At 38.1% G+C, this 21,180-nt stretch overlaps 1 protein-coding gene across 1 annotated transcript in view; it reads right to left on the bottom strand.

Annotated features, from left to right (window-relative positions):
• The window catches only part of LOC112444840 (glycerophosphodiester phosphodiesterase domain-containing protein 4-like), a 115,843-nt gene that overhangs the window by 75,268 nt on the left and 19,395 nt on the right, over positions 1–21,180 (bottom strand). Inside the window, 7 exon segments of the mRNA XM_024987388.2 lie at positions 12,277–12,463; positions 13,451–13,533; positions 13,894–14,039; positions 14,828–14,905; positions 15,746–15,839; positions 15,911–16,009; positions 20,830–20,889. Of these exon segments, the coding sequence (XP_024843156.1) occupies positions 12,277–12,463; positions 13,451–13,533; positions 13,894–14,039; positions 14,828–14,905; positions 15,746–15,839; positions 15,911–16,009; positions 20,830–20,889 (747 nt within the window).

The following is a 21,180-nucleotide window of genomic DNA, read 5'->3' as shown; positions in this document are numbered from 1 at the left end:
GCATTACTTTTCCAACAAAGGTCCATCTAGTCAAAGCTATGGTTTTTCTAGTAGTCAAGTATGGATGTGAGAGTTGGACCATAAAGAAAGCTGAGTGCCAAATGATTGGTGCTTTCAAACTGTGTCATTGGAGAAAACTCTTGATAGTACCTTGGACTGCAAGGAGATCAAACCAGTCAGTCCTAAAGGAAATCAGTCCTGAATATTCATTGAAAGGACTGATGATGAATCCAATACTTTGGCCACCTAATGTAAAAAACTGACTCATTGGAAAAGACCCTGATGTTGGGAAAGATTGAAGGCCGGAGGAGAAGGGAACAACAGAGGATAAGATGGTTGGATGGCATCACGCATTTGATGGACATGAGTTTGAGTAAGCTCCAGGAGTTGGTGATGGACAGGGAAGCCTGGCATGCTGCAGTGCATGGGGTTGCAAAGTGTCATACATGACTGGGCAACTGAACTGAATGGAACATTTTATGTTTTTTTTAATTTTTCCATAATTTTTAAAAATTGAAATAAAATAAAGGCCACCATAATACATTCCCCTAGGAAACCAACACACATGACATTTGTTTTTCTGGTGAATAAGTATATCTCAAAGTAGAAAGATGTGGAATTAAAAGTACATATGCTTAAAACAGTCGTACCTATGTTATTAGTACTATGCTTAAGAAACCTGTGTATTTAGATATGTAAAATAGATAGTCAATGGGAATTTGCTGCATGGCTCAGGAAACTCAAACAGGGGCTCTGTGTCAACCTACAGGGATAGATTGGGGATGGAGCTGGGAAGAAAGCTCAAGAGGGAGGGTGCATATATATGGCTGATTCATGTTGAGGTTTGACAGAAAATAACAAAATTCTGTAAAGCAATTATCCTTCAATTAAAAATAAATTAATTAAAAAAATAAATCTTTGGGCATTTAATATTTCAGGTAAATTTATATTTGGGCCCAGTTTACCTTTGTAACTTCAATTTAAAATGTTAAATAGAGCAACTGACTGAGATTTATGATTATAAAATAAAATCTTACTACATTTACAAAATAATTTGAAAGATGTAAAAGCATTAAAGTCAATATAGTTTTCATCTAATGTGTTAGATTTATATGAGTTACTTAAGTATTCTGAAAAGATTGAAGTCAGACTACTGGGTACCTAAAAATGAAATATATTAAATTTATAACTGCAGTTTAAAACTAAAACGGCTGTAAGTTAAATATTAAAAAACCATTTAAACTTTCAGCTCTGTTTTTGCATGGAATAAACACAACCCTGCTTAGGAAGAGAGGAATCTCTGGGCTGTAGTGGTCCCGTATTATTCTGGGAAACAGGTTTTTTAATATTATGCTCTTTGTAAATAGAAGCAACATTAAAGTACATTTGGATGCATGTATGCAAAAAAATAATAATAAAAAAGAAAAAAAAATAAAACATCTAAAGTATTTAATTAACTAAAAAGGCCATTAACTACTTTTCAAAAGCTCTCAAATAAAATGTTAGACTTATAGAGGAAAACATCAGCTGAACACACTTTGACATAAACCACAGCAAGATCCTCTAGGACCCACCTCCTAGAGTAATGAAAATAAAAATAAACAACTGGGACCCAATTCAAGTTAAAAGCTTTTGCACAGCAAAGGAAACTATACACAAGGTAAAAAGACAACCCTCAGAATGAGAGAAAATAATAGCAAATGAAACTGATAAGGATTAATCTACAAAACAAACAAGCAGCTCATGCAGCTCAGCACCAGAAAAACAACAACACAATCAAAAAGTGGGCAGAAGACCTAAACAGAGGTTTCTCCAAAAAAAGACTATAAAAACAACAGATGGAAAATAAACAGGAAAATTTTATTAGAGAAATGAAAATCAAAACTACAGTGAGGTATCACCTTGCACTGGTCAGAATGGCCATCATCAAAAAGTCTACAAACAATGAATTCTGGAAAGAATGCAGAGAAAAAGGAACCCTCTTGCACTGTTGGCAGGAATGTAAACTGATACAGCCTCTACGATGAACAGTATGGAACTTCCGTAAAAACACTAGGAATAAAACTATGATATGAGCCAGCAATCCCACTACTGGGCATATAATCTTAGAAAACCATGATTGAAAAAGACACAGGCATCCCATTTAATTGAGAGGACAGTGCTGACTTATCACAGGTCCTCAGGAAGTACTTCTCTCTCTTCCCCACCCCTCCCTTAAGCATACACACACCACACACACACACACACCCAGCCTGACCATAATACCTGTAATCACTGGCCATTCCCCAACACTTAACAATTTTAGTCCTCTGAGGATTTCAACCATTTGTACATTTTTTTTTCATTTTTAAAAAATACATTTATTAGGCTTGTATTAGGTCTTAGTTGTACATTTTTAAATTACCACCTAGGTCCTTTCAGCTCTAACCTGTAAACTTTGAGCATATTACACCTCTTTGTTTCTTTTTCTTTCACTACTTTTAATCTGTTTTCCTCTCATTCTAGGTAAAATTCACAAAATGAAAAAGAAAAGAGTTCATCATTGTCCCGTTTAAGTTCTTGCTCCCAGAAACATTTCCTGAAATTCACTGGCCACATACACATACACATGTGTACAAACATTCAATAGCTAGGATTGGGAAGCAACCTAGATCCTTTGACAGATGAATGGATAAAGAAGCTGTGGTATATATACATATAATAGAATGTTACTTAACCGAAACAAGGAACACATTTGAGTCAATTCAAATGAAGTGGATGAACCTAAGAGATTGTTATACAGAGTGAAGTCACAAAAAGAAAAACAAATATCATATATTCATGCATATATATGGGATCTAGAGAACTGGAACTGATTAACCTATTTGCAGGGCCACAGTAGAGAACAGACTTTGTGGACACAGTGAGGCAATGAGAAAGTGAGACAAATTGAGACTCTAGCATTGACACATATATTTTACTATATGTAAAATTTATAGCCAGTGGGAATTTGCTGTATGATACAAGGAGCTCAAACCTGGTGCTCTGTGACAACTTAGAAGGGTGGGTGGGGTGGGAAGTGGGAGGGTCATTAAAGAGGGAGGGGACACATGTATACCTATGGCTGATTCACGTTGATGTATGGCAGAAAGCAAGACAAGATTGTAAAACAATTATCCTCCAATTAAAAATAAATAATTTTTAAATGTGGCTAATATGGTAAGTGAATGTTTAAGTTTATAAGAAATTGCCAAACTATAATTCAGAGTGGCTACACTATTTTACAATCCTCCACAATATATAAGAGATTCATTCAGCTATCTGCATCCTTGCCAGTATTTGCTAGCCAATATATTTTTTCCAACCATTATATTTGTGTGTAGTGATACCTTATGACTTTGCTTTTCTCTAATGGTTAATGATGTTATCCATATTTTCATGTTCTTGATTGCCATCTGTGTATTTTCTTGGGTGAAGGGCCAAGAAAGCATTAGAAGCCCCCTTTATAAAGGGCTTGTTTCTTTACTGTTCAGTTGATAGAATGCTTATATTCTGCATACAAGTCCTATGTTGCGTATGGGTTTGCAAATATTTTCTCCCAGTCTGCATTTTGTTTCTTCACAGGGTCTTTCAAAAGACAAATGTTTATTTTCATAAAGTTTAATTTTACAATTTTTCTTTATGGAACGTGTTTGTAGTGTCATATCTTCACCTAATGCAAGCTCACAAAGATTTTTTTTCCTATGGTTTCTTGTCAAAGTTTTGGAGTTTTACATTTAGATCTATTATTCATTTTGAGCTACTTTTTGTATAAGGTATGAGGTAAAGCATGAGGTTCTCCACTACTGTCACTTCCAAAACGGAAGTTCAAGTGTTCCAACGCCTTTTATTAGAAAGACCGTCTTTATTTTACTGATCTTCGACCTTTGGTTAAAAAAAAAAACAAAACAAAACACATACACGGGTTTATGTACTGGGATCTGTTTCTGTAATCCCTATCCTGTTGAACTGATTTGCATGTCTGATTCTTCTCTATCACTACCTTGTTCAGATTACTGTGGCTAGACAGTATGTCTTGAAATCACACAGTGTGATTCCTCTAACTTTATTCTTCTTTATCAGTATTGGTATAGCTATCCTAGTTCCCCTATCTTTCCTATAAACTTTAGAATCAGATTGTCTGGGGTTTTTTTTCAAGCTGATGGAATTCTTTTCTGTTTAAAAATTTCTATTTTGAGATAACTGTAGATTCACTTGGGTTTGTAAGAAATAATACCATGTCAAAAATACAATATTGAAGAAAATAAGAAGAAGAAAAAAAACAAAGTCACAGAGTGAAGTAAGCCAGAAAGAAAAACACCAATACAGTATACTAACACATATATACGGAATTTAGAAAGATGGTAACGAAAATGTGAGACAGCAAAAGAGACACAGATGTACAGAACAGTCTTTTGGACTCTGTGGGAGAGGGACGGGGGGATGATTTGGGAGAATGGCATTAAAACATGTATAATATCATATAAGAAATGAATCGCCAGTCCAGGTTCGATGCAGGATACAGGAAGCTTGGGGCTGCTGCACTGGGAAGACCCAGAGGGGTGGTATGGGGAGGGAGGTGGGAGGGGGGTTCAGGATGGGGAACACGTGTACACCCGTGGCAGATGCATGTGGATGTATGGCAAAACCAATACAATATTGTAAAGTAAAAAAAAATAATAATAAAAATAAGAAAATTTAAAAATTTAAAAAAAGAAAAAAAAGAAATAATACGATGAGATTTCCCCAACAGTAACGTCTTGACTATAGTTCAATGTTCCAAGGAAATAGATATTGATAAAATCACTGATCTTATTCAGATTTCATTAGCTTTACATGTACTTGTATGTGTACATGCTCATTTTATCACATGGACAGATTCAGGTGACAACCACCACAGTCAAGAGGCAAAGCAGTAAAGATGTGAGAGCAATTTTTATCATTTATAGCCACAGCCACCATGCTCTCTCCCCTTCATCATTCCAGGCAACCACTGATTTATTTTCAATCACTTAATTTTATCATTTTGAAAATTATATAGTAAAGAAAGCATATAGTATGTAACCTTTAGAGGGTAGCTTTTTTCATGCAGCACAGTTCCCATGAGACTCATCCAAACTGTTGCATGTATCACTAGATCACTCCTTTTTATTGCTGAGTACTATTTCATGGTATGGATATAACACAGTTTGATCATTTACCTCTTGAACCTCTTTTTTTTAATTTAAATTTATTTATTTTAATTGGAGGTTAATTACAATATTGTATTGGTTTTGCCATACATCAACATGAATCCGCCACCGGTGTACACGTGCTCCCCATCCTGAATCCCCCTCCCACCTCCCTCTCTGTACCATCCCTCTGGGTCATCCCAGTGCACCAGCCCCAAGCATCCTGTATCCTGCATCAAACCTGGACTGGTGATTCATTTCTTATATGATATTATACATGTTTCAATGCCATTCTTCCAGACATTAAAAAGAATACATTTGAATCAGTTCTAATGAGGTGGATGAAACTGGAGCCTATTGTACAGAGTGAAGTAAGCCAGAAAGAAAAACACCAATACAGTATACTAACGCATATATATGGAATTTAGGAAGATGGTAATGATAACTCTGTATGCGAGAGAGCAAAAGAGGCACAGATGTATAGAATAGTTTTTTGGCCGTTTGTACCTCTTGAAGAACGATGGGGTTGTGCAGATATTGCTCATTATAAATAAAGCTGCTATGAACATTAACATAAAGCTCTTTGTATGAACATCAATTTTTTCCCCCCTCTGGAATAAATTTGCAGTAGTGTGATTTCTGGGTTGTATGGTAAGTACATATTTGGCATTTGAAGAAAGTGCCAAACTTACCAGAGCAGTTATACCATTCTACATTTTCACCAGTAATGTGTAAGTGATCCAGTTTATCCACCATCATTAGGAGATATCACTATTTGTTAAACTTAGCCATTCTGATAAGTGAGTAGTGATAGAAGTTTTCATTTTCCTAGTATCTAATGAAGTTGAACATTTTTTCATGTGCCTATTTGCTATCTGTGTATCCTTTCAGGTAAAGTGACTGTTCATGAATTTTCTAACTGGGTTGTTTGGAATTTTTTTATCCTGTTGAGTTTCAGTGTTTCCTATATATTTTAGATACAAGCCTTTTGTCAGATACATATTTTACAAATATTGCCTCTTCATCTGATACTTTTCTTTTTATCCTCCTCAAAAGATCTTTCACAGAACAGAAGTGTTTTACTTTGAGATCCCTTTATGATTGTTTTTTTTCATTTCATGGATAGTGCTTTTGGTATAAAGTCTAGGAACACTTTGCCAGCCCTACATCCCAAAGATTTTCCCCACTTTGGTTTTCTAAATATTTTTTAATTCTATATTTTGTGTTTAAATCCATAATCAATTTTCAGTTTTTGTACTTATTTCCCTTCTAGACCATGAAGATTAGATTGAGAGTCACTTTTATTGTTTCTGATGTCCAGTTGCTCTGGGACTCCATTGAAAAGGCTGTTTTTTCTTCCAGTGTTTACCTTTTTTTCATTTATATTCATTGTGGTAAAATATATAAAACATAAAAGTTGCCATTTTAAGAGCATTTTAACTATTCAATTCAGTGGCACTGCTTGCATACACAATGTTATACAAACATCAATACTATCTATTTCTAAAACTTTCTTTCTTTTTTTTTTTTTCCGAGGGAAGAATACTGGATGAGTTGCCATTTCCTTCTCCAGGGGATCTTTCTGACCCAGGGATAGAACCCATGTCTCATGCATCTCCTGCATCGGCAGGCAGATTCTTTACCACTGAGCCACCTGGGAAGCCCTAATTAGTGGTGACAGACACCAAAATGATCATAAGCTCTGTAACCATTAAGTAACTCCCCAGCCCTCGATCCCTCTCTCCTGGTAACTTTAGTTTACTTTCTGTCTCTATAAATTTGCCTACTGTAGATATTTCATACACACAGAGTTATACTGTATCTTTTTATTTCTAGCTAGTTTCACCTTAGCGTATTGTTTCCATCTTCCCTGATAGCTCAGTTGGTAAAGAATCTGCATGCAATGAGGGAAACCTGGGTTCAATCCCTGGGTCAGGAAGGTCCCTTAGAGAAGGGAAAGGCTACCCACTCCAGGATTCTGGCCTGGAAAATTCCATGGTTGCAAAGAGTTGAACACAACTGAGTGACTTTCACTTTCACATTGATTTCAAGGTTCATCCATATTGTAACAACCCTGTCGTAACAGACCTTATCCATTTTTATGGCTGAATAATATTGTTTTATATATATATATATGAAAATATATATACACACCATATTTTATTTATTAATTCACTTGCTGATAGATCCTTGGTTTGTTTCCAAGTTTCGGCTATTATTCACTCTGAAATCCAAGATCATGATTTACCCTTGTATTTTCTTCTAAGAGTTTTATGCTTTCCCCTCTTACATTTATGTCACTGATCCATTTTGAGTTCAGTTCAGTTCAGTTGCTCAGTCGTGTCCAACTCTTTGAGTTAACTTTTATATATATATAGTGTGAGGCATTGGTCAATGAATTGCCCTGCGTCTTTGTCAAAATCAAAAGGCATCAAGAAAATGAAAGAGAACTCACAACAGAATTAAATTTTTGCAAATCACATGTCAAACACAGGAGACATTCTCTTTAGCTCATGAATTATCTAGAATTGGGTTTGTTTAGTTACCGAGTGTATGGAGATTTTCTTATTAACTTTGTTATTCATTTCTAGTGTGATTCTGTTGTGGCCAGAGAACTCATTCTGTATGATTTCAGTACGTTTAAATTTGCTGAGGGTTTTTTTTGGGGGGGGGGCAGGATACAGTGTATATTATATGATTTGCAGACACTGGGAAAGAACACATCTTCTGCTGTTCCTGCACTGAGTTTTCTATCAGTGTCACATAGATCCTATTGGCTGATGGCATAGTTCAGCACCATCTTGTATCTTTAGTAGTTTTGTTTAGTCTTTACATCAATTACTAAGAGAAAGGTGGTGCTGTTCTCAACTATTGTTATAGGTTTATTTATTTCTCCTTTAGATTTGTTGCATTTGCTTTATGTACATTGGAGCTCTATTCTTGGGTTCATACACATTCAGAATTGTTATGTCTTCTTGATGAATTTACTGTTTTAAAGTCATTGTGTAATGCCCCTTCTTTCTTCTGTTTTTCTTTGCTCTGAAGTTTAGTTTGTCAAATATTAATATAACTACTCCATCTCTGACTTGTATATTTTTTCCATTCTTTTATTTTAATCTATCTATTTGTTGCTTTTCATTCACTAAGTCACACACAACTCTTGGGCTATAGTCCATGAGGTCACAAAGAGTGAGACATGACTGAGTGACTTAGTACTAACTTTGTCAGATATTTGTCTTAGGTACTAACTTTGTCAGATATTTGTCTGGGTTTCCCTGGTGGCTCAGATGGTAAAGAATCTGCCAGGAATGTGGGAGACCGGGTTCGATCCCTGGGTTGGGAAGATCCCCTGGAGGGGGGAATAGCTACTCACTCCAATATTCTGGCCTGCAGAAATCCATGGACTTCTCCATGGGGTCGCAAAGAGTCGGACATGAATGAGCAACTTTCACTTACTTTGTCCAACTCTTTGCATCCCCATGGACTACAGCACACCAGGCTTCCCTGACTTTCGCCATCTCCTGGAGTTTGCTGAAACTCGTGTCCACCCAGTGGTTGGTGTCCAACCATTTCATCCTCTGCCATTCCCTTTTCCTCCTGCCTTCTATCTTTCCCAGCATCAGGGTCTCTTCTAGTGAGTTGGCTCTTAGCATCATAATTCTCTGTTAGAGAAATTTTATGATAGGTGCTTTAATTTTTTTAAGAAAATAATTCCAACACCTCTTTCTTTTGCTGTTGACATCTATTAATTACCCTTTCTTGCTCAAGTTGAGATTTTTATAAGTTTTGGTATGATGAAAATTTTGGATCATATCCTAGCCATTAAGAATATTTAGAGATTCTGGTTCCTGTTTAAATTGCATTTAACAGTTAGTTAACCTATTTTGGTTCAAAAATACATGTCCTGGTTCATGCTTATAGGCTGTGGTTCAAATTACAATTTAGTTTTCAAAGAGGCTTTGTAATGCTTCTCTAGTCTGTATGTACTACCCAGAGGTCAATCTAAAACATGGATGGTATTCCAAACCAATGTTTAATTATTAAATCTTCTACTCTGTTATGTCTGTGTAGTTTCACATACATGTTATATGAAGAGCTGCACAAGATTTATATACAGGTTTTTAGACTTCCTTCCTCCAGTATGGTAGTGCCTCCAAAAATTAAATACAGAATTATTGTGTGATCCCGCAATTCCATTTTGGGGTATATACTAAAAAGACTGAAAGAAGGTTCTTTAAAAGATAGTTGTACGTTCATGTTCATAGTAGCATTATTCAAAATAGCCAAGAGGTGGAAGAAAACCAAATGTTTTCAGCAAATAAATGGATAAGCAAAATGTGGCATATATATACATTAGAATATTATTCAGTCTAAAAAAGGATGGAAATTCTGTTGCATGCCACAACATGGATGAACCTTGAAGACATTATGTTAAATTAAATAAAACAGTCACAAAAAGATAAATACTGTATGGTTCCACCTATATGTGGTATCTAAGATAGTCAAATTCATAGAAACAGAAAGTAGAAAGATGGTTATCCAGAACTGAAGAAGAAGGAAAGGGAAGTTGTTTAATGGCTACAGGATTTCAGATCTGCAAGACAAAAAAGTTCCAGAGATTTGTTTCGCAGCAATGTGTATATACTTAACATTACTGAACTGGATACTTAAAGACGTCTATGATGGTCAATTTTATATGCTTTTTAACAGAATTTTTTAAAAAGAAGGAAATTCTGTCATCTGTTTACAGTATAGATGAATTTGTCATTCGGCAAATGACAAATTTGCCTGGTAGCTGAGCTGGTAAAGAATCTGCTTGCAATGTGGGAGACCTGGGTTCAATCCTTGGGTTGGGAAGATCCCCTGGAGAAGGGAAAGGCTACCCACTCCAGTATTCTGGCCTGGAGAATTCTATGGACTGTACAGTCCATGGAGTCACAGAGTCGGAGATGACTGAGTGACTTTCACTTTCATCCCTTTGGGCTTCCCTTGTAGCTCAGCTGGTAAAGAATCCACCTGCAATGCAGGACACCTGGGTTTGATCCATGGGTTGGGAAGATCCCCTAGAGAAGAGAAAGGCTACCCACTCCAGTATTCTGGCCTCGAGAATCCCATGGACTGTATAGCCATGGGGTCACAAAAAGTTGGAGAAGACTAAGCGACTTTCAGTTCACTCACTTTCAAAGTGAAAGGAGTCAGACATAGAATAATGTTGAACAATTATATGAGATAACTAAAATAGTTAAATTTATAGAAAAAAATAGGATAGTGGTTGTCAGAATTTGGGTGGAGGGGAGATGAAGGAGCTTTTATTGAACAGGTACAGAGTTTCAGCTTGAGAAGATGAAAAGTTGTAGAGACGGATGGTGGTGACAGTAGCAAAACAAGGTGAATATACTGAATGTCATTAAACTGTACACTAAAAAGTAGATTGGGCTTCTCTGGTGGTAAAGAATCTGCCTGCAAAGCTAGAGATGTGGGTTTGATCCCTGGGTCAGGAAGATACCCTAGAGAAGGAAATGGCAATCAACTCCAGAATTCTTGCCTGGGAAATCTCATGGACAGAGGAGCCTGGTGGGCTACAGTCCATGGGGTCACAAAAGAGTCAGACATGACTTAGTGAGTAAACAATAAAAAAAGTAGATAAATGTATATGTGTACCAGATTCACCTGAAACTAACACAACACTGCAAATCAACAGTGAGTGGTAAGTCACTTCAGACATGTCAGACTCTTTGCAACCCTACGGACTGTAGCCTGCCAACCTCCTCTGTCCATGGGATTCTCTAGGCAAGAACACTGGAGTGGGTTGCCATGCCCTTCTCCAGGGCATCTTCCCAACTCAGGGATTGAACCCAAATCTCTAAAGTCTCCTGCATTGGCAGGTGGGTTCTTTACCACTAGCACCACCTGGGAAGCCCAAATACACTCCAATTAAAAAAAAAACAACTGTTTAATGGTTAACATGGTAAGTTTTATGCTAAATATATTTTACCAGAAAAAAATCACTTTCTCTAGAAAACATCTCTCAGTAATCCTCCCTCTCCTCTTAAGTGGGCAGAGACCAGAGAGTACCACCTCTGACATAAGGGCAGGAGTCATTACAGGGATCTGCTCATACCCTCCAGGGCCACAGCCTCAAGCTGTGAGAGAGAGGAGAGTGCTTTTCTGTGGTGTTGCCCTGAGTAGGACAGGTATGGTCAAAACATTTATAGCCTGCTGGGTGACCCTAATGCCAATTGTCTGGCTACAAAAAGCAGATTTTTGTGAGGCTTTTTTTTTTTTTTTCCCTATGCATCTGTAGGTGTTTCTGTACAGGTCTCTTCAGAGGTCATGTCAGGATATATGAGGAAAATAACAAAATAACCAACAGGGAAACTTGCTTTAATACTAGCAAGTTCCTTCAGTCTTACAAACCCAGGCAGTCCACCTTCATTTCTTCACCTTTCAGAGTCTTTTGTCAGAAGTTTGGTGAATTTTTTCCAGTTTTTAATTTTTTTTTTCATGTGTTTGTAAATCTTGGAAAGAATAGGGTAGAATGTGTAGAAGTTCTAATAGAGCTACTTGTGCATTTCCACAGTCCTGTTTTCCTCTTTTATTAGTTAACAACTTTTTACTACTTAGTAATTCTTGATATTACATTTTCCTGTTCTAGGTACTGCTGCGGTATTTCTGTTCTGGCTAGACTGAGTGATATGCAATTTTTATTAATGATGAAGTGTAAACTATGACCATCAATATGGATGATGGAGGTATGTAGAAGTAGACTGGAAATGAAGACATCAACATACAGAGAAACTAAAGTGTTGGGAGGATCATCGACACTGAAGTTGAAGTCACAAGACAAGAGAGAAAGTCCATGTGCCAGGAGCTCACTGTCTCAGCACCATGACCACTTTAGGTCATGACCATGAGGCACTTGCACAATGAAAGGGAAGCTCTGAAAGAACATCCAGTTTCAATCTGATTCAGATAGCTTACATGGAACAGCTGGGTAACATCACTGTTAGGTAATGTCAAGAGCCCTAGTCTGGGGTCAGGAAATCTAGTTCTAATTCTGGCTTTATCATGTACATTCTAGCCTTACGTCCTCAGCAATACATTTATCTTCTTTGAATTCAGGCTCAAACCACAGTTCTTCACTGTGAAATAGGATGTTCATTTCTTTTCTGTTTGCCTCACAGAAGGCTGGGAAGGGAGTAGTACATGCCACATTCTCTAATATAACCAACCGATGGTTCGTCTCTACTTTCGGCTGCCCAAGGACATACATTCTACAGAAAAGCATGGGTTTTTTGTCCTCATTCCTGCTAGGATCCAAGTCTTCCTTTGTTGTCCCTTGGACATTGCTAGAGCCTACTGCCCAAACCCATGATGATTCTCCCTCACAGATTCTCAGATAAGTCCTTCTAAACAATAAGTTAATCTGTTCTCTAAAACCTACCATGGCTGTCCAGTACACATTTAGGGATCTCTGTGATCCAGTCTCAGCAAGCCTTGCAGCCATACTTTCCCCCTCACATAGGCCCCTCACGTCCCCAAAGTGGACTACTCTTGGCATCCATACAGACCAGCTCACAGATCTACAAACTTGCTATTCCTCCTTTGGACACCTTTGACTAAGCTGTTGCCTCTGCCCAGAATATTCTTGTTCTCCACCTCTGCTTGGGAAAATACTATTTTGCCTTCAAGGCTCAACCCAAACACTGTTCTGAGCACACAGATCATTTTTCACAAAAGAGGTGGCCTCTTCCTCCTTCACTGAGGTTCCACTGCATTTGCCTTACTCTTCTCTGGAAGGCGCTCACAACAAATGGTCCTATACTGTGTTTATTTGTAAACATGCCATGTCTCTTCACTGGCTGCAAACAGCTCTTAGGCACGACTGTCTCACTCATCTGCCTCTCACTAGAACTCAGAAGAAGGATATAGTAGGAATACAGGCGATGCCTAGAAAATGTTAGTTAAATAGATTGCTAAGGTAGGGCACAGAAGTAAGCTGCAAGCATGTTTGCAGGGAGGATAAATTTGAGCTATGTGTGGAGACTATATAGAGTGTGTGATTTATAAGCCTGTGATTGAGAATGTAGAGATGCAGAGACGTGGTTTGTAAAGGAGAAGTGATTCATGTATTGTGTTATGTGCAGATGTGCCAGGAGAATAAGGAAGAAACTCCCAGGGCTTGCCCTCTCTACAGCTTGGGCCAGGCTGGAGTCATCCACTGGTCTTTTCTCCTCCCACTCTGGTCCCTTCTTTCCTACCTTATTTGTACATCACTCTCCAGTCCATGGGCCCTATATTCAACAGCGTTCTCAAAGGACATTATGGTATTCTCAGGCCCCAGCTGTGGAAGAAAAGGACATCAGGCCTTTAATCTCACAGTCTTTTCTACTGACATCCCTTTTAGGGTAGGGAGGGAGCCCAGTAAGAAAAGACTTTAGGAAGAGAGTTTGGCTCCCTTGGCTCTTTATTCAAATCTGATTTGGAGACTCTGCTCATCTGAGGCAATGTCAATGAGTCACAATAAAGAGAAATGGACAGAGAATTAGGTGACCTGGGTTCAAGTCCAATCTCTACATTTAACTCTTTTTTCTTGTCATCTCAAGTCAACTCCTTTACTTTTCCAGGGAGTTCCAAGGATCTGATGTGCCCTCCACACCCATGCACACCTATACTCACCAACATCCATCATGCTCAGACCTACCATGGGTGCACCTCTATGTCTGAAGAAGTTTGGCTTGGGCCCTAATTTATCCTTCTCTTGAACGCAGGCATAATAAATCCCAAATGGCACCACATAGAGACACAAAAGTATAAGAACAAAGGGCAACCCAATAGCCACTTGTAAAGCTGAAAAAGTTGGAAGGAGAAAGTGACAAAAAAGAAAGGAAGAATGGAGAACCATCCCAAGCAAGTAACTATCCTTAAAAGAACAGTAAGTAAATACTCAGTACATGGGTTCACTGCATCTGTAGACTCACTGATTTACTGTCAATTTCTGTCACATCCCCGTATTCTTTCAGTGATTTGAAAATGAAAAAAAGTGTTATCCAAATAAAAGTTTATTATTAAGTGAAAATTATTACAAATGCAAATTTACAAGGGAATGAATTGTACAGGAGGTGAGAAGGAGAGGGAATGTTAAGGAATAACTTCTAAGAAGGAGGAGGAGTTTGGTTGGTTCTGAGAAAGCCCTCAAGCCCTTAAAGGTCAGCCTAAAATACCCCGTATTGAAGACAGGGAGTGGTAGTGGAAGAGATACTAGTTGAAAGAAATCCACATTCAAAGCCAGAATTTACTATTTTCTAATTTTGTAACTCAGACACATTGTTTAACCTCTTTGGGCCTTCATTTTCTTCATTCTGAATAATGGCGCTATTTTGCTACTAACATCGATCTCATATAATTGAAATGACAGTGTTGACTTGTCACAGATCCTCAGTATATAACAGATACTTCTCTCTTCCCACCCCTCTTTGAGACACACACACATACAACCTGACCATAATACCTGTTATCACTGGCCATTCCCCAACACTTACTATTTTAGAGGATTTTTACTCTAAGGATTTTACCCATTTGAACATTTAAAAATTACCACCTATGTCACTTTCAAATTTAGATCTGCCAGCTCTAACTTCTCAATTTTGTGTGCATGTTACACCTCTTGTTTCTTTTTCTTTCAATACTTGTAATCTGGAATCTTCTCATTCTAGCTAAAATTCAGGAAATGAAAAAGAAAGAATTCATTATTGTCCCCTTTAAGTTCTTGCTCCCAAAAAAAATTTCCTAAAATTCACTGGCCACGTACACATACCCACATGTATGAATACCTAATGGCAGCACTATCAGTTAAGTTTTTATCTTTCCTGCACTCTTGCACAACCCAGGCAACAAGCACTCCCTATCTAACCATCAGTAAAAAAGAGAGACAGAAAGCCCTCCTAGTTTCTCAGTAAAGGTGCTGAGAGATAACTCCATTCTCAAAATAGTTTTACATACAGCTCTGATTCTTTGTTTCCATAATATTAGGGCAAAGAATGGAGAGGAAACAGGGGCAGAGGGAGACATTTCTGCTTCTGTGGAAGTCCTCAGATGTGACAGGAACTCACCAGGGACTGCTTTGAAGGACTAAGATGTATCCAGGGGATATCTCCACCTGGTTCTTAAGTTGAAAATAGTAGTATTGGAATACAACCTAAAAGAACTATGACTTGTACCATCATTGTTCAAAAAAAATTAAAAATTTCCTCTACCCTCCCTAAAACTACTCCAATTTATTCCTAGGCAGTCAACCTGTAATAACAGGGAGGAAATTCTCATTTTTCTAGAAGGAGAATCCTTCTTTAGAAGAAGGTATGCTTGATCAGAGAAATGCTATGACAGTCCATGTAGGGTTGTGAGTTTGACCAGAAGGAGCATGCCTAAGTAACAAGCTAAATGAATTTCAAAAAGCTACAGTGCTGGCTGTCTACCAAGCTTGTTTGGTTAAGTGAAGTACACTCGCTAAAGCCAGAGCTGGAAGAATCAGGAAAGGTTCCACCCACAGGACATACCTTCTCCTTCCAAATGGATCAAGTAGATGGCCACAGGCCACGAAAGCAAAACCATCACAGATATGCTGCTCAGGTGTATGTAGGGAGCAAAGATCTGGGAGAAAATTCAAAAGTCAGCCTAAACACATCTGGACAGACAGGGCTACAACTAAGGATGGTGCTTACCTGCAATGACAGCCCAATGGTGAGCCACCTGTCTTTCCAGTAAGTTAATAAAATCCATAACAAAAGTGAGCAAAACAGAATTGTTATCAGAATCAGGATCTGGGGAAATAAAAAGAATACCTTGACTTCTAAGCACTAAACTTGGATCAGAACTGTCCTTGGGAAACATAATGTACTCACAATTTCAGGGACCTCATTACCTCATCTTTTTAATCTAATCATTCTTTAACAGTGAAGTGAAGTCGCTCAGTCATGTCCAGCTCTTTGCCACCCCATGGACTGTAGCCTCTGAGGCTCCTCCATCCATGGGATTTTCCAGCCAAGAGTACTGGAGTGGGTTGCCAGTACATGGATTTAATAATTTACCTTCCTTGCTGCTTTATGCAGCATGGCTGAAAAAAAAAAAAAAGCCTACACAGCTATGTGGTCTGATTCCTTTACTGATTTATTATCTCCATGTCTGCTTGGCCCTCAACATTGCTTGGTAGGTCTCATTCAGTTTCAAAAATAAGCATTACAAATATTCAGGTTTTTTTTAATATGACTCAATACAATCTCAGGTAAACAGTATTTTGTTCAATATATGTTTTCCCCAAATAGACTATAAACTTCATGAGATCAGGGATGATATTTGTTTATGATTATATATTTGGTGTATTTAGAATGTCTGACACAGTAAATTTTATATAAATATTTGGTGAACAGATGAAAAAACCTGCTGGCCAGAAAACTATATTTAGCCATAGGTAAACACTGAGACCAAGAAGATATAATTTTAACTTCTTCCCTTCAAATAGAGAATTTTCTATATCTGTGTTGCTCCTAGACAGTGCTTGGTTTCCTCCCTTCCATAATTCTGTATTTTAATAACTCACAAAATAACTCTGGGTCTTGCTGCCTTCAATGGTTAATTTTTCAAACATTTAAGGAAGAAATATTTCAACTTTAACAAACTCTCCCAGAGAATAAAGAGGGAATTTTCTCTAACTTGTTTTTTGAAGCCAACAGGGACATTATAGGAAGCAAAAACTACAGTCCAAACTCTTTTATATATAGATCCACATAGAGGTGAAAATCTTAAATAACTTATCAGCAAAAAATGCATCACAATACAAACTTTAATAGACAAATCAGACTCACATGAATCTCATGTGATTCTGTGATCTTACTCAACACGAAGCTTTACTAACGATTTAAGGCATTAAGCAACTTAGCACGCATGCACACACACACGCAAGGTACAGATAAAACAGTTTTCCTTGGAGAAATCTGTGAAATGCAGGTACTCATATAAAGGTCTTTCCTCTCTTATATTAGGATACATTCTGGTCTGGGACTTAAAATGTGAGGTGCGTTCTAAGCAAAGTATGTGGAAACATTTCTCCACAGAAGGAATCTTTGAGTTATGGTGGATCCTTTTCTCATATATTCCATTAACTATACAACTCCAGCCAGCCATGCCTCCCACTTACAAATCTATAAATTCCAGGTTTATTTATTGCAAGCAACCTAGATACAACAGGTTAGAATCCTGTTGTATAGACATTTTCATAGATAAGGACTATCTATGTATTTTGGCTAATAAATATCTTTAGTACATTTATTAGGAGGTTGGGTTATTAGCTATTTATAAAGAGTTTTGATTGAGATCATTCATTGCTCTCTGAACATGCCTAGGCAGAAGGGAATACACTATTAGGCCTGGTACTAAGCCTTTCCTCCAAGATTTCTTCTTTTTTTTTGGTTTAGTTATGTGATTGCTTATTTATTTATTTATTTTAATTGGAGGTAATTACTTTACAATAGTGTTGTGGTTTTTGCCATACATTGACATGAATCAGCCATGGGTATACATGTGCCTCACTATCCTGAAACCCCCTCCCACCCGCCTCCTCACTCCATCCAATACTGGAAATAGAACTGCCATACAACCCAGCAATCCCACCACTATGCATACACACCAAGGAAACCAGAACTAAAAGAGACACGTGTACCTCAATGTTCATTGCAGCACTGTTTACAATAGCTAGGACATGGAAGCAATCTAGATGTCCATAGGCAGATAAATAGATAAGGAAGTTGTACACATACACAATGGAATGTTACTCAGCTATAAAAAAGAACGCATTTGAGTCAGTTCTAATGAGGTGAATGAAACTGGAGCCTATTACACAGAGTAAAAGTAAGCCAGAATGAGAAACACCAATGCAGTGTATTAAAGCATATATATAGAATTTAGAAAGACAGTAACGATGACCCTATATCAAGACAGCAAAAGAGACACAGATGTAAAGAACAGACTTTTGGACTATGTAGGAGAAGCAACGGTGAGACAATATGGGACAACGCAGGTTTACTCTTTTCACACCGAAATTCCAAGCCCTAAAGAAACTCCCCTGCCAGGAAGATTTAAAGTTAACAGGTATAAAGGCCTAACCAAATTAGTTATCTAACAAGGGTATTTCAACTCTTCTCATATCCAGTTTCACCACTTTTCATTGGCTATGGATTCATAACAGCAATTAGATCGCACAATACCTCAAGAGATGAAAGCATTTCAACAAAACCCTGTAGAAAATGTGTAAGAATGAATTCAAAGGATGCTAGCCAAGGAGGAGGAAAATGTAATATTAAGGATGCTAGACAAGGAGAAAATAAAGTAATATTAAATCAGTCTGGATTTATTGATATGTGTGCATTTATCAAAGACTCTGAATTCAATATACCAGCATCTAGGTATTATGCCTCCAATATTCTTGCCTAAAGAATCCCATGGACAGAGGAGCCTGGTGGGCTGCTGTCCATAGGGTTGTACAGACTCGGACATGACTCAAGCAACTTAGAATGCATGCATGCATGCATTGGAGAAGGAAATGGCAACCCACTCCAGTATTCTTGCCTGGAGAATCCCAGGGACAGAGGAGCCTGGTGGGCTGCCGGCTATGGGGTCGCACAGAGTTGGACACGACTGAAGTGACTTAGCAGCAGCAGCAGCAGCAGAACCAACTTAGCAGCAGCAGCAGCAGCAGCAGGTAATATGCATCTCAAAGAGGTTCTAATTGCTTGGTTATCTGAAACTTTGGCTCAATAGTAGCCCATGCTTTATAAAATTAGGATGCCAGCAATTTCTTTGTGTAATGTGGAAGAAAAAATCCAATGATTTATTTAGAAAAGGTTACTGGAATGATATTAATATCACCTGTGATAAGCTAACCTGCTTCATATTGGGCTCTATGGGAGGTTTCAGAAGACACTGAGAAACACATTGGTGAGGAAAGTGTCAGCATCCTTGAAAAGCACTGGAGTGGCCATGCTTTATGCCTGGATAAAGGTGAGAGGTGCTGCCACAGAAACGGGCTTCCTGAGTTCAAAGGCAATGATGAGATTCTGCTGTGGCAGAGGCCAAGTAGCAGTGCTGACTGCCAGAGGCAAGGTATGCATGGTTTCTGTAATAGACACAAGCCTGGAATGGTAATCAGAATGGTTTAACCCACAGGGACCCTTGGTAGTGACAAACTGCTCATGGTGTCCCAACTCCAAAACCTGCAGGAATCTCAGTAAGGCCTATAGGTTCAGTCTGCAATTTCTTGTTTCCCTGTATGAGCCTATGACTTTAATTTCCATTCATCCTAATTCTTAAGTTTATATATTCAGTTCATACTTCCCTTTTGAGTAAAAGGAAAATTTAAGGCAACCACTCAGAGTTTGACATGTTCCTTGATTTGAGAAAACACAAAGAATGTTATCAAAACCATGCCTGAAAAAGTCTATAAATAGCAAGAGGATGTGCTGGAGATGCTCAAGCCCATGGCAGAACTAGACAAGGGAGGAAATGTTGGAAATGACCTGCATGTCTTCAGATGTTGGGTCAGTGATGCCTCCTTCTTTATACCAGATATGGATCCTTTGTTACTGCTAGTATAATTTTATTTTTTAATTTATTTATTTTTAAAAAGTTTTATCAGAATATAGTTGCTTCACAATGTTGTGTTAGTTTCTATCATACACCAAATTGAATCAGCTGTATGTAGACATATATCCCCTCCTTTTTGGATTTCTTTCCCATTTAGGTTGCAACAGAGCACTAATTAGAGTGCCCTGGGCTAAATGGTAGGTTCTAATTAGTTATCTAACTTATACACAGTTATTAATAGTGTATATATGTCAATCCCAAGCTCCCAACTCATTTCACCCACTTCCTTTCTAGTGTAATTTTAAATGGTTCCAAACTAAGGGATAGTCAAAGGACCTCAACAAAGAAATTTCAGGGAGTACAGGAAGACAAGTATTGAGTGTACCAAGAGAGTTGCAGTCAAGGTTCTCAGTGGTAAGGTGTTTGAAAATACGCAAGGAAAAATCCACAGGATTAAGAGCCAAAAACTGCATCTACTTGGTCCTGATGAAAGTAACTCCTCCTTGTGGGACTGTGTTCTTTCACCCTATCGCTCCTTCCCCTGATCCATACACTGGAATCAAGGTAAAAGACAATCATACTCTTTCCATCACTGCAGGTTTCCAGGCCTGGGTCATGTGAAACAGGGGAAGGGAAAAGTCTCATAAAGTTTGAGTTCAGTCTACTACGATGAATTGAAATTCTTAGTGACTGAAATGAGAAAGTTCTTGGGACTCTAAAGGACTGGGAAAATAATGGAGCTTGCCCAAGATTTTATGGGGATAGAGACAACAGAGTCACAGAGTGAGTTTTAACATGGAGTAGTGGGAAAAAATTAAGTTTGGGTTCAGTTTGATTGGTAAGCCAGTTTCATCTGTTGGAAACTGATTTTAGTTGAAACAGTGTAACCAGATTGCTTCTTTCTAAGGGAGGCAAAGAAAGGGGAAGCTCTGCATTTAACTCTTGGCGCCAAAGAGGCACATTCAGTCCTGATCTCAGGTCTCCTATGAAGATTCAAATGTCTTACCTTATGATACCAGTGCAGGAATAGTTGATTTTTTTCCCAACACAACAAAAATCCAAGTACCTGAAAAAACAAGAAAGAAGAGATTGTTTTGAAATCACCAAGATACTACCCGAAACACTGTTCTGAACTCAAAATTCCTTACACAGTCTGGATTATCTTCACTTCTTGATGCTATGCTAAGTCACTTCAGTCGTGTCCAACTCTGTGCGACCCCATAGACGGTAGCCTACCAGGCTCCCCCGTCCCTGGGATTATCCAGGCAAGAATACTGGAGTGGGTTGCCATTTCCTTCTCCAGTGCATGAAAGTGAAAAGTGAAAGTGATGTTGCTCAGTTTTGTCTGACTCTTGGT

This window comes from Bos taurus, chromosome 29 (genome assembly GCF_002263795.3).
Source record: "Bos taurus isolate L1 Dominette 01449 registration number 42190680 breed Hereford chromosome 29, ARS-UCD2.0, whole genome shotgun sequence".
In the NCBI taxonomy this organism is placed as follows: Eukaryota; Metazoa; Chordata; class Mammalia; order Artiodactyla; family Bovidae; genus Bos; species Bos taurus.
Note: the sequence above shows the minus strand (reverse complement) of the source record. Positions and strands in the feature narration are given on the sequence as shown.